At 43.7% G+C, this 15,210-nt stretch overlaps 1 protein-coding gene across 1 annotated transcript; it reads left to right on the top strand.

Moving 5' to 3' along the window:
- Positions 1-274: 274 nt before the first annotated feature.
- Positions 275-3,458, top strand: LOC106610480 (zinc finger protein 324B-like). The gene is made up of 2 exons (XM_014209859.2): positions 275-1,237; positions 1,539-3,458. The coding sequence occupies exons 1-2, from the start codon at positions 961-963 to the stop codon at positions 2,609-2,611; spliced, it is 1,350 nt and encodes a 449-aa protein (XP_014065334.1). The 5' UTR covers positions 275-960; the 3' UTR covers positions 2,612-3,458.
- Positions 3,459-15,210: the final 11,752 nt, after the last annotated feature.

Raw genomic sequence — 15,210 nt, 5'->3', positions numbered from 1 at the left:
TGCCATTTCAGTGACAGCTAGCAAGATGCACGCACAGCAAAGCGAGAGATCAATGACATGGTGACATATCTGCACATATGTGATGTAGTACGCAATTATCAGACCCACTTTTCGCTCATGAGGGCTACTTTCAGAACTAATTGCTAAAGTGTGCAAAAGTACCAGATAATCCCTTTAATTCCATTGGTAAATATGTTTTTAACTATTTATATAGCTTACAACTATATTTTCATCATAGATAGACGAAGTAAAGTAATTATCGAAGTAATTCTCTACCCCACACATATGTATAATTTGGCGCAAACGAAAGGTTTCACTTGTTCTATTAACGCGTTTCTTAAAACTTTTCCTTACCATGCGCACGTTGATCACGCAGGACCACCGTACAGCAGAAGGGTGACGTGCGATTGATTTCCGGAATCCATCGTCGATTAGCATGTTTTTTTCGATTTCTTCAAAGATCTGGAGACAACTACCCCATGCTCATGAAGTGATGTCAGCCTTTTGGTAATAACGTTTTTAATCAATAGTACTGTATGTTGCAAAATATCCCATTATTGACTTGTAACAAGGCTAGTACCAGTATCATGTTAGCTAGCTAGACTTTTCTTTTTTTTTGCAAGCCTGATACGACCCCATTTTTGGCTGATACCTTGTTTGTTACCTAGTCGAATTTTGCGATGTGACCGTTTTATTGAACCTATGTTGCACTCTTCTGCGCTGGACGGTCTTTGCCACTTTAGTTGCTAGCTAGCTGGAGGAGCTGTCACTCTTATTGGTTAGAGAAACAGATACGTGATAGACATGGCATATTTCTACCCACTTATTATGAATAATAGGGCTCTCTGAAGAGATTCACTTCAGGATCACACACACACAGTCCTGACTTGCTCCCACAAGCACAGATGTTTGGGACAGATCCCACTGTGAATTGATCTGTGAAAAAGACACACAAGCAGTATGTCGGAGAACCTAGTCCTCACATTCCAGACCCAGCTCTCAGGAGTCATGGAGACAGTCCTAAAGTCAGCCATGTACGAGATCACCAGACTGGTGGAGGATGGCTTCCTGGAGGAGGTAAGACGTGGTCAACAGGAAGTGGAGTCTCTGCGGACCTTGCTGCAGCGGGCAGAGAGTCAGCTGAAGGATGTCAGTCAGAGGGCCAGGTGTGGAGACTGTGGCAGGACAGATGTCTACAACGAGGAAACAGACGACAGACCTCCAGGAATACAGGACAGTAAGTGGGGGCTTCCTTTGAGTCACAAAATACTTTTCGGTATAACCAAGGGTTAAATGGTGAATGTTTAGGTATTGCAACTGTTTCCAAAATGGGTTGCTTCTCCCTATGACAGTTTATAAATAGATATGCTCATCTACCACTGTTCTTTCCCAGCCTAAGGTTGGTTCCCACAACCACAATATAACCAATTAGCCTATACCGTTTGAGACATACTTTGAGTTCAGGGGGTGTATGTTATGTTGTTGTCTCATTAGTTGTGTAGCAAAACGTTTTTCACCTGTCTCACCTGTCTCCCCAGGTGTGCTTCTGCTGAGCGGGTGTGACCTGAAGCTGGAGGAGGAGCCAGAGGTCAGGTGGAGAAGCTGTGGACAGGAAACAGTGGAGTCATCACAGGTAGCAGCTAAACCAACTCCTCCCACTCCTCCAGCTCCCAGTCCTTCGCTGGTAGGCAGTGTTAAGGAGGAGGAAGGGGAGGAGGACATAGAGCCGTGGAGAATCAAGGTGGCCATACAGCCGTCTGCAGCTCACACCTACACAGAGGAGCAGCGGGACTCACACTCACTCGTTCAGAGTACAGGAGACTCTATTGGGTTTCCCTCTGCGGACCCAGAGGCCCAACAGGTCACCCAGACACCCAGACTAGCAGGGCCATCTCAGAACCAGAGCAGAGGACCCAGCAATGATGGTGACAGAACGAGGAGTACAGCCTCACCGGTGTGGATAGGCCGTAGAATATTAGACACGGATACTGACGTTCACAGACAAGCTCAGTCGAACCTACGACTGGTAAGAGAGCCTCTGTCGTCCTCTGAATCGGCAGAGACGAAGCAGCTAGCTAGAGATTTTGCTCCCCAAACCAATCCCAGCACAGCGGGGGCCTCTGTCTCCTCCTCCTCATCAGGCTGTCATGTCTTCAGCTCTCTAAACTACAGGATTCCTTCCAAATATAAGCCCAGTGCTCAAACCCTGCCGCGCATGAGAGTATACAGGGATGCTGCCAAGCGGGGCGGCTACCCGATGTACAACAGGGGGACCGCCCAGGGAGGGCTCACCTCCTCCCAAACCCCAACCCAACAACAAGGGAACTACCAGCATCATCACCCTGGGAGGCTGGCCCTCCGCTGCCCAGTGTGTGGTAAAGTCTTCCCCCATCCCAGTAGCCTTAAGGCCCACCAGCAGACCCACACGGGGGAGAGGCCGTTCATCTGCGCCCTGTGTGGCCGGAGCTTCACTAAGTTAAGCAACCTGAAGGCCCACCGGCGCGTTCACACTGGGGAGAGACCCTACAGCTGCTCGGACTGCGGCAAACGCTTCACACAGAAGTGCAACCTTAAGAGGCACCAGAGGATTCACATGGAGAACGATATATGATGTGGGTGTGTGTGTGTGGGGCGGAGTGTATGGGTGGGGAGGTGTGGGGAGGAGTGGGTGTGTGGAGGAGTGAATGGGTGGGGAGGAGTGGGTGTGTGGGTTTGCCAGGGGTGTTGGTTGTTAATTTGACCCATGTTATTGCATAAATAGTATATAGTTTGTTATTCCTTTATATCAATACTGTTGATATGAAGTTAGACATGATGTAGGATAGATGAGCTGTGTTTTCCCCCATGTTGTTGTCTACAGTTTTTATAATAATGTATAGTCATTTACATTTCTATAAGTGAATTGAAGTTTCTCTAGACCTAGTTCTCAGATGAATGTTCTACCATAGATGGCTAGTGTGGTAGCTAATAAGCACTCGTCTTTTAAAATCTGAGCACTATGACAATGCTCTATCCATGTTCTTGTGAGTGTCCCAAATCAAATGTAGGCCTATACAACATGTAATCGAATATGTATACCCTATAAAATGTAACATAAAACATTTTACCTTGGTCAATGAACAATGGCTGCTGAGTGAATAAGGTCAATATTGCTTGTGAATGGAGATTGTTTTTGTATGCTGTTTGGGCGCGGCACAGTAGATTGAACTAAGTGGATAACAAAAAAATACATCTTTATGAACAAAGATTTGTATGAGAACATAAAGCATGGTTGTATTGTGAAATCAAAATCATAGCTGTGCACTGTTTGCATTGGAAGTATAACATACAAGGGATGGATACAATAGTTTTATTTTATAAGTAAATGGGGTGACTGAAGAAATAGTTTTTGACTAAACTAGATATAGGCCTAGGATTTGTTTGTGGTTTTTAAATCCAAATTAAAGCAGTCAAGCGTGTCATTTTGTGTCTGATTTCTGTCATTTATTTGATTCAGTACTGTGTCGGGTACATATTCTTCCCTGGTATAGTGGTATACTGGTATTCTACTTTTCTGGTCATAAGTAGGGGATAGGGTGCTATTTCACTGACCAGGGCCCATAGGGCCATAGGGCTCAAAAGTAGTCCACTATATAGGTGATAGGGCACCATTTTGGTGCCCTATCAAACAAAAAAACAACAACATAAACAGGCATTTAAAAAGACTACTACCTCTGGTCCTGCAAACAGACCTCTCCTGGACAATGCTGATCGTGTGGTTTGTGTCCACAGTATTACGTTAAAGGTAGGCTCTTTCATTACTGCTGGTAAATATAACATTGATACGTTTTTAGTTGTGATGAGAAATGTACAGTGTAATGTATATCTCTTGGAAAAATAATGTACGTGTTCCAGAGCTTAGATGTTGCTGACGCTTGACAGATCTTAAAACGCCTGGAAAGGTATATGAAGTATCAGCTAACCACATCATACGGTATGTTACAGCAATTTGTCAGTCGATGACGTGGCACGCAACCATTGGTTGTTGCCTCGCCTTAGCTGTGGAACGGGACCTAAGATTTCTACTTGACTGTATATATAGATATCCTATGAAATTACTAGATGGGCTCTGTCATAATACTGAAAAGTTCCATACTGGGGCCAAATGGCAGCCATCTTGGTCAGGGAGAAATCCAAAACCAGTCAAATAGAAATTAATTGCAGTAGAGGCATACAGTAGGTGATGCATTTCCTGCTTTTACTTCAGCAAGAAAATAAAAGTAAGGCATATCAGAAGTTGTGTAATGGAGTTATAGTCAATCTAAAATATTGCAATATAATTATAAATACATTTAATACAGGTTTAATACCAATTTTCTGAATAAATAGCCTCCCAAATATATGTAAACAGACCATAAATGTATCAGATTTAGTTTTCTTGGAAAGCTGTGAGTGCTATTATATGATACAATATCAGTACTTATTGCATTTACAACTTTTCTAAGCCCTATCATCAACTGATTTCAGCCAGCGTATTGCTGTGGATTGACTGCGTTGTTTGAATGGAATGTTGGCATTCCTCTAAAACTGGCTGGCTAGCTGTCCTGTAGGTTTTCACTCCAACCCTAATGTAGTACATGTGATTCTATTAATTAGCTAGCTGGTTGATATACTTAATCAGTGTAGTTACAACTGGGGTTGTAACGACACTGGAAAAATGCCAAGGCGGGTGAATACTTTCGCAAGCCACTGTACTTGTCCTCTTGCTCAGTTGTGCACCGGGGCCTCCCACTCCTCTTTCTATTCTGGTTAGAGACAGTTTGCGCTGTTCTGTGAAGGGAGTAGTACACAGCGTTGTACGAGATCTTCAGTATCTTGCCAATTTCTCGAATGGAATAGCGTTCATTTCTCAGAACAAGAATAGACTGACGAGTTTCAGAAGAAAGTTCTTTGTTTCTGGCCATTTTGAGCCTGTAATCGAACCCACAAATGCTGACGCTCCAGATACTCAACTAGTCTAAAGAAGGCCAGTTTTATTGCTTCTTTAATCAGGACAACAGTTTTCAGCTGTGCTAACATAACTGCAAAAGGGTTTTCTAATGATCATTTAGCATTTTAAAATGATAAACTTGGATTAGCTAACACAGCGTGCCATTGGAACACAGGAGTGATGGTTGCTGATAATGGGCCTTTATACGCCTTAGATATTCCATAAAAAATCATCCGTTTCCAGCTACAATAGTAATTAACAATGTCTACACTGTATTTCTGATCAATTTGATGTTATTTTAATGGACAAAAAAAACAAGGACATTTCTAAGTGACCCCAAACCTTTGAACAGTAGTGTATGTAAAAAAATCGAATTATAGCATATAATGAAGATTTATCATATCCATCTTTCACCCCTTCCCTCCCACTTTCTCTCTCTCTGTATCTCTGTCTGTTGCTCTCTCTCTCTCTTTCCATGACTTACATTTTTAATTGCTTTATTGGCATGACATAATGTTCATATTGCCAAAGCATATGTTGGAAATGGAATGATTCATTGACTATATTAACATCAATGACAATCATTAGCAAAAAGAACCAATGGTGGGGGATGGGGCTGTATTTGAAATGGAAATCAGTAAGAAAATAAACATACGTACAATGGACAATAGCGTTAACAATAAGAACACAATGGCATAGAAGACAAGCGCAGGTTGGTTGGTTGATCTCATGGCAGGCAGCAATGTGGTGCCCTGCCAACCCACAGTTCTTTGCATTCCCCCCAACAGGATGGGAAGCTTCTTGTCATCTGAGGTCTTGAAAGACTTCAATTTTGATTTCAAATTGATTTAATAACATATGTCTTCCCTCGAATACACTCTCTCTTACCTGTTCATCTTCGCTGTTAACGACCACCAGGTCTGCTCCTCTGTTCAGACAGTCCTGTCTGGTATAATCCCAGGTGTTCACCTCAGTAGAGATGTAGTAACAGCTGCAGCCAAACTTCTGCCATCCTTCCGTACAGGTTTTCGCTGTTAACTGAACTTTAACAACACATTGCATTGCAATACAACCAATCAATTTCAGAACCCATACATCTAGTTATCTTTATTATGTTGGAAATATTATTATTTAGGCCGAGGCTACGAATACGGGGTTTTCGCCCGCTCCTGTCCTACCGCTCTGAAAGCTTTTTTCTCAAATCTTAATGAGCCAAATCACGTTCTGCTCACATGATGTTGTACACACATGTTCAATGTTTTTCACTTTACTCACCCTCTTATGAACCATCAACCAATTTGATCATATGATGATGTAGCCTCTCTCTGACTCATATTTCTGATCAGTTGAGATTTGAACAAACTTTCCCTAAATATATGACGTTCTGAAAATATATACGAAGGCTACAACCTTCTGTCTGTTGTAATGGATATTGCCACAGCTAGCACAAGCAAGACGCAGTCTTCCGATTGCACTGGGGCAAAACAAGTAGCGTTTTGTGTGAGACGTAATCATTATAGTTATGCTGACATATAGCCAGCAGTCTGCCTTCTGTTAAACCAATGCTTGCAATGATGATGATGAAAAAATATCATTAAAATCGCTATTGACTGCCTGTCTGTTTCTAGCATGTTTGATATGCTGTGTAAACTACACATAGCTTGCCTAAATAGCTGCATATTATTCCCCCCCCTGAAAAAATGAAATTGCTAGACAAACTGTTTGTGTCATAATTATGTTTGCAATGGCCTACTGTTCCAACAGACAAAGACCTACGTTTGTTGAAACTGTTATGCATACAAGCGGCCGTGGAGTCACCGAGCAGCAAATGAACACAGGTAGGCTGGTGGATGCCGCATGCGCAGAAATCTCCGTATTTTTTTTGCAACAGTAAATTGGCTTCCAGAAAATCCAGAACTGCAGCCACACCATATTATTTATTGGTGTTTGTTACATAGGGAAATATGAAATATTTTTTGTTGAAAAAACAAACAGATCTGTTGTTGAGAATATTAGCAGCATATCCAGAGACCAAAAAGGTGAACAGAAAAACACAGTTATTTACAAGGTGAAATCACAATGAATTTAATCAATATTCTACAAAGAAAATAAATATAAACTCATTGACCAGAAAGCAAATTCTTAAGATTGGCAAGTTATAGACAGACAAAGCCAATGTGAACGTGATCTAAAAACAGATGAAGCAATGGTTGCTTTCTAAACCATTTCATACTTGTTACCCATAAATAAATGAGAAGCATAATTGTACGTGTCACACTTACAGGAGACTGACAAGCCAATGATCTCAGCCAGTAGGAGAACACACAGCAGCCCCAGAGACACTGCAGCAACAAGGAAGGGTCTCTTCCATGAGCTATCAGAACCTGACCAGAGAAGGACTTTCTATTAACTACAGTAATGTGAACTGTCTGAATATAACATAAGGGATAAAAGGATGGAATGTGTGTGTGTGTGTGTGTGTGTGCCCCCCTTACCTGAGTAACCAGGTTGTGGTGTGCTTCTTGGGGTCACTTCATTCCCAGTCTGGTAGTCAGTAGACATATCTGGAGTTTCACACATGGACTCTTCAAAGACATAGTTATGGTTGTCAACTCCAAACGGTTCCCAGAAAACATCTTCATTGGTATAAACAAGGTCCCCAGACATCTCCATGGTTACCACTGTCTCTGTAAGCTATCTGTGACGATGGACAAGGGAACTATCATACCAGGAAGATCCATAGAGGGAAAATGGAAAACAAAGGCTAGCTGTTGACATATTCATATCGTACGTAACAGCCGCAAGCAAATTCAGGGCGTTTCCAGAACTCCTTTAACAAACAGATTCTTGTTGGATTGGACAGTCAATGAAGACGTCAAATGGATACATGGTCGTGGAAACAGATCAGACACGGAATTAAACATATTACACGTTTATCACAAGACTATAAAATATTCGTTATTACAAGTTGCATCGACTCACATGTGGAAAAGCATGAAAGGCTGTATACAAACTCCTAAATTCAGGAGCTTACTTAAAGGGATTCTTCACCCAAATGACTAAACTACACATTGGTTTCCTTACCCTGTAAGCAGTCTATGACAAGGTATGACGGCAATCTATGCTTTGGTTTCCAATTGCTAACCAGTTGCTGACGTTTTTGCATTTGTGGCACAAATCCCATTCAAGTCATGGTCAAACATTAGCATTTGGAAACAGTACCAGGGATAATGATCCAAAGCATGGATGGCTGTCATACCTTGTCCATAGACTGCTTAAAGGGTAAGGAAACCAATATGTTATTTTGCAATTTGAGTGAACTATCCCTTTAATGCACCTAGTTGCAGGTTTTTATTTAGGTTAGGTACACAATGGATAGATTCAGTGGATAGATATCACACATCACTCAGTTAGTTTAGTTGAACACAGCAAACAGTGAACCAGGCCCACAGGCAAATACAATATAACTACAGAAAGTAAAGCTCAATGGTCAAATATTAGCCTTCGCCTTCAAATGCACAGACAGATTATAATACATCTAAACAATTCAATAACCGCTTGTGCATTCTACTTTGTTGGCCTCCAAGCTGTCACACCAAGGAAACAAACAACAATAGTCTTTACTTTACTCTTAGTTTATCAAAATGCTTATCAACAATTCATTAAAAACGCAACCGTTCCAGTTGGCAGCTTGGAGTCCAGCAGCAGCCTCTTCCTGATCCGGCTTGTGTCCAGAGCACACTATCATACCACTATCGTACTCTTCTTTAATAGAAAGGTGGAACAAGTCTGCTTAGTCACTTCGTTAACCTGAAAGTAACCAGACAAAGGGAATCTATCCAGGAGCATATTCAATGCAATAGCAACACAGGGCTATCTTCACCCTGTTACACTCCCCCTTTCCTTTCAGCTTCCTGCAGATTTGTTTACTCTGTACATCAACATGTTCAGGAGCTCCAGGACTACAAACATGGGTCATTATAATGTCCATACAATAGATTTTACACTTCACGCTTGCTCCAAGTGGATATTGAGAGTTGGGTCGGCTTAACCAGTGAGGATGAAATGGCGACAGACACCACCGGGGCTCTCGTCTCTCTAAATGAATCTGATTGGTCGAGGAGTTTTTTAGTGACAGCTGGTTGAACCACTGAAAAGATCTTGGATCATCTTTTGGGACCCATATAGGAGATCAACAACCAAATATAAGCATTTGATATTGTGTTCATACTGTATGTAACTCGACAACAAAGACTGACTGTCAAAGATAATAAAGTAACTTGATTGGTGATACAGTAAACTCCTGATCCAGTGTACTGTATGTAATGATGGTTCGGTACAGTTGAGAAGCACTAAATCGAAGCATGCAAATATCTGTAGCAAGTAAGAAGAATATACTTGAGTGACATCACTGCCAATCTTTTCAACTTGAACTGTTAGAGCCTTATTTCTGCACAAACCTCCTTCAAAATAGTCGACAGGTCTACCATCTCTTCTGACTGTTACTACGGTGGGGGTCCAAAAATACTGACAGCCTTGATAAAGATGTGCAATATATTGTATGTATGCTCAAAATAATTCAACCTCGGGCTGATGCGCGTCGCTGGAGACCTCGGGCTGATGCGCGTCGCTGGAGAGCTCCGGACTGGAGGGTTACTCTGGAGAGCTCCGGACTGCAGGGCGACTCTGGGGTCTCTGGACTGGAGGGCGACTCTGGGGTCTCCGGACTGGAGGGCGACTCTGGGGTCTCCGGACTGGAGGGCGACTCTGGGGTCTCCGGTTCTGGACTGTGGGCCGTCTCTGCTGGCTCCGGACTGTGGGCCGTCTCTGCTGGCTCCGGACTGTGGGCCGTCTCTAGACGGGGTACTGTCGCCGGAAGCTCTGGACGGGGCACTGTCGCCGGAAGCTCTGGACGGGGAACTGTTGCCGGAAGCTCTGGACGGGGATCTGTCGCCGGAAGCTCTGGACGGGGCACTGTCGCCGGAAGCTCTGGACGGGGACTGCGCACTGAAGGCCTGATGCGTGGGGCTGGCTTTGGAGGCGCCAGACTAGGGACACGCACCACAGGGCTAGTGCGAGGTGCAGGAGCAGGACGAACTGGACTGGGCTGACGCACTGGAGGCCTGGTGCGTGGGGCTGGTACTGGAGGTACCAGACTGGAGACACGCACCCCAAGGCTAGTGCGAGGAGCGGGAACAGGACGTACTGGACTGGGCTGACGCACTGGAGGCCTGGTGCGTGGTGCTGGCTTTGGAGGCGCCAGACTGGAAACACGCACCTCAAGGCTAGTGCGAGGAGCGGGAACTGGATACACTGGGTCATGAGTAGGCACCGGCGGTCTGGAGCGCACCGCCTGCACAACCCGTCCTGGCTGGATGGTAACAGTAGCCCTGCACGAGCGGAGTGCTGGCACAGGGCGAACTGGGCTGTGCAGAGGCCTGATGGCTGCCGTGCGTAGAGCAGGCGTAGGGTAGCCTGGGCCTAGGAGGCGCACTGGTGGCCAGATGTGCTGTGCAGGCATACTCCTACCCGGCTGGATGCCCACTCTAGCACGGCACTTGTGAGGGGCTGGGATCGCTCGCACCGGACTGTGCGAGATCGTGCGCACTTCCGCATACACCGGTGCTCTCATGATCCCTTGCTCCCCATAATAAGCACGGGGAGTTGGCATAGGTCTATTACCTGACCTAGCCACTCTCCCCGTGTGCCCCCCCCAAAACATTTATTGGGGCTGCCTCTCACACTTGCCAATTGGCGCGTATAACGCCTCGTAATGGCACCTTTCCGCCTTGGCTGCCTCCAGCTCCTCCTTAGGGCGCTGGTACTCCCCAGCCTGGTGCCATGGTCCTGCCCCGTCCAGGATCTCCTCCAATGTCCATGACTCCTTATAATCCACCTGCTGCTCCTTCCTCCGCTGCTTGGTCCGTTTGTGGTGGGTAGTTCTGTCACGGCTGTCGTAAGGAGTGGACCAAAATGCAGCGGGAATGTGTATGCTCATTTTCTTTAATACGAAAAAAACGAAACAATGATGACAACCAGTCCTGTGAGGCACACAGCTACACACGGAACAACTACCCACAAATCCCATAGAAAAAACACCCCTCTTAAATAGTACCTTCAATTAGAAGCAATGAAGTGCAGCTGCATCCAATTGAAGGTCAACCCAATTAACTAAACATAGAAATAGACATACTAGACTAAACATAGAAATATACTAACATAGATCATTACCCAACAAACCCCGAAACACTCTAAACAAACACCCCCTGCCACGCCCTGACCAAACTACAATAACAAACAACCCCTTCTACTGGTCAGGACGTGACACATATTGTTTTTATTTACTTTTTTGCTCTTTTGCACACCAGTATTTCTACTTGCACATCATCATCTGCACATCTATCACTCCAGTGTTAATTTGCTAAATTGTAATTACTTCGCTACTATGTCCTATTTATTGCCTTACCTCCTTACTTCATTTGCACACACTGTATATATACTTTTCTATTGTGTTATTAACTGTATGTTTGTTTATTCCATGTGTAACTCTGTGTTGTTGTTTGTGTCGCACTGCTTTGCTTTATCTTGGCCAGGTCACAGTTGTAAATGAGAACTTGTTCTCAACTGGCCTACCTGGTAATGTTTCTTTTTCTCAAAAAGGTAATGGTAAAGATGATTGACACCCCTAAAGATTCTAATCAATAAAGTAGTCCAAAGTATTTTTGACTACTTTATAGTATTTGGTACCATATTGTTAGCATGCAATGACTACATCAGGGATGTGACTCTACGAACTTGTTGGATGCATTTTCAGTTCGTTTAGGTTGTGTTTTAGACTATTTTGTGCCCAATAGAAATGAATGGTAAATAACGTATTGTGTCATTTTGGAGTCACTTTTATTGCAAATAAGAATAAAATATGTTTCTAAATACTTCTACATTCATGTGGGTGCTACCATGATTACGGATAATCCGGATAATGAACTAATGATGAGTGATAATGTTACAGAGGGTCAAAGGTCATACCCTCACCGTGTAGACATCTCAGGTCTCATTGCTCTCCTTTAATCCATATTAAACATGTCTCTTTTTAATCCTTTTAAATGTGTAGCTTTTAGTAATAAAGCCTTGTGTGAAATAATATGGTAGGTTGATACAGTTGATGTTGCAGAAGATGTCCTTTTACGGCTCTCTCTTTTCCTGCTTTAAGAAGATGGACAAGGCTACAAGGTTGCACTGCTGGTTACAACCAAGCTGTCATGTGCAGTTACCACACAAGGACAGAGAAAGTGTAGAATAATTCAATGCATACATATCAGTAAATCACAATACATAATGGCGCTACTGTGAATCACAATATAATACAGCAATACGGTTTAATTCATATATTCTTGATAAGTTTTGGTTCCGTTTTTCTCTGCTCCATTTTATTTACTGAACAAATAAGGAACCCAGAAAAACGGAACCAACATTTGGCGAGCTAGCCAGGAGGGAGTGAGTGCAATGCTACTGGACGGTACCTGAACCCCCTTCTCTGATTGGCTTTTTAGGAAAACGCTATGTCTGGCGCAAACCCAACACCTCTCATCACCCAGAGAACACCATCCCCATGTTTTTCATCGGCAGGAACTGGGAAACTGGTCAGAATTTGAAGGAATGATGGATGGTGCTAAATACAGGGAAATTCTTGAGGGAAACCTGTTTCAGTCTTCAAGAGATTTGAGACTGGGATGGAGGTTCACCTTCCAGCAGGACAATGACCCTAAGCATACTGCTAAAGCAACACTTGAGTGGTTTAAGAGGAAACATTTAAATGTCTTGGAATGGCCTAGTCAAAGCCCAGACCTCAATCCAATTGAGTTAATGTGGTATGACAGATTACTGTACGCCAGCCTATTAGCAAGCACTAGCTAGAGTGTTACTATTAATTAGTAGCAACCTCAGGTAATCATATTTAGCTGGCTAGTTAGATCACGTGGTCAGGCCAGCTAGCGTTGACCGAATGACATGGGCCAAGGCTATTAACCAAAATTGACAAAAAGGTTTGCCAAATGTAGGCCTAAATACCAATGTAGCCAAGATACACATAACCTCTGATGGCCGTTTATTTCTTGTCATCCGACACAATGACACTGCTCAACTCAGTTCAGCCATAGACTGATGTAGCGATCAACAGTTACAACCGATACGTGGCATAAAATAAACAATATACAGACACATCACATCAAATCAAAGTGTCACGTCCTGACCAGTAAAAGGGGTTGTTTGTTATTGTAGTTTGGTCAGGGCGTGGCAGGGGGTGTTTGTTTTGTGTGTTTTGGGGTTTTTGGTGTATGTTCTATATTTTGTATTTCTATGTATTGTTCTGGTTTTTCTATTTCTATGTTGGGGTTTTGGAACGATCTCAAATTAGAGGCAGCTGGTTGTCGTTGCTTCTAATTGGAGGCCATATTTAAGTAGGTTTATTTTCTCTTGTGTTTGTGGGTGGTTGTTTCCTGTTTAGTCTGAGCACCTGATGGGACTGTTTTGTCGTTTGTTTTGTGTAAGTGTTTTGTTTTTCCTTCAATAAAAGAAGATGATTAATATACCCGCTGCGTTTTGGTCCACATACAACGACACTTGTTACACAAAGTTTATTTGTCACGTGCGCCGAATACAACAGGTGTAGACCTTACAGTGAAATGCTTACTTACACGCTCTAACCAAGAGTGCAAAAAAGGTATTAGGTGAACAATAGGTAAGTAAAGAAATAAAAACAACCGTAAACAGAAAGTGAAAAATAACAGTAGCGATACTATATAGAATAGCGAGGCTATAACAGTAGCGAGGCTATAACAGTAGCGAGGCTACATACAGACACCGGTTAGTCGGGCTGATTGAGGTAGTATGTACATGTAGATATGGTTAAAGTGACTATGCATATATGATGAACAGAGAGTAGCAGTAGTGTTTAAGAGGGGTTGGCATGTAGTAGGTGGTGGGACACAATGCGGATAGCCCGGTCAGCCAATGTGCGGTTGCACTGGTTGGTCGGGCCAATTGAGGTAGTAAGTACATGAATGTATAGTTAAAGTGACTATGCATATATGAAAAACAGAGAGTAGCAGCAGCGTAAAAAGAGGGTTTTGGGGGGGCACACAATGCAAGTAGACCAGGTAGCCATTTGATTACCTGTTCAGGAGTCTTATGGCTTGGGGGTAAACACTGTTGAGAAGCCTTTTGTCCTAGACTTGGCACTCCGGTACCGCTTGCCATGCGGTAGTAGTCTATGATTAGGGTGGATGCGGTCTTTGACAATTTTTAGGGCCTTCCTCTGACACCGCCTGGTGTAGAGGTCCTGGATGGCAGGCAGCTTAACCCCAGTGATATACTGGGCCATACGTACTACCCTCTGTAGTGCCTTGCGGTCGGAGGCCGAGCAATTGCCGTACCAGGCAGTGATGCAACCGGTCAGGATGCTCTCGATGTTGCAGCTGTAGAACTTTTTGAGGATCTGAGGATCCATGCCAAATCTTTTTGGAAAAAACGTTTCGAACCATTTCCCTGTTTGACCGCTAGGTTTAATGGGTTATTATGACACCTCCATTTGTAGGGCTATATATCTGAGCGATAAGAAAGATCAGGAAACATTATTATTATTGTTTATATATATTGTATTTTTGGTACTAAACAGTCTCCATATATTCTGTAGCTTAGGCCGAGGCCAGGATTCAGCACTGCTGAATGGACAGCGCCTCTGGGCAGTTTAACTCTGTTGTGCTACACGGACAGCACCTCTGTTTAGACTATAATTCTTCCAGTTTGTGGACAGGCCAGGAGACGATATGTGGGCACAGATTGTACAAAACTCTCTCTCAAACCCTTTCTCTGACCTTGGGAGATAGAGGCACACACTTTGAGACTCTCCAGCCCCATCAGAGGTTACCCCAGGTTATAAACTGTCTGTTCACACCTCCACCCCTGACCACTCTGTTTGGTTACTAGGGGCGGTTGCTAGGAGGGTGGACGCCTGATGGCACCTTCTGAGAGGGCAAGCAAGTTGACAAACCTCCTGGCTGCACCAACAGAGAGGGCGTCACCGGTGGACCTCTCCCTCGTGAACCTTGCTCAACCTTACTGTGGACTTTGCCGAGTCAGGGATCTTCTGCTAGAACTTATGCCCAGTGTGTATAACTATGTAACTACATTTCTATATCCACCTTCGATGTTTGTCTTTTTGTCAAGTCCTGGTGTAGTATATC

Source organism: Salmo salar, chromosome ssa08 (genome assembly GCF_905237065.1).
Source record: "Salmo salar chromosome ssa08, Ssal_v3.1, whole genome shotgun sequence".
In the NCBI taxonomy this organism is placed as follows: domain Eukaryota; kingdom Metazoa; phylum Chordata; class Actinopteri; order Salmoniformes; family Salmonidae; genus Salmo; species Salmo salar.
This window is presented reverse-complemented; position numbering and strand designations above follow the sequence as displayed.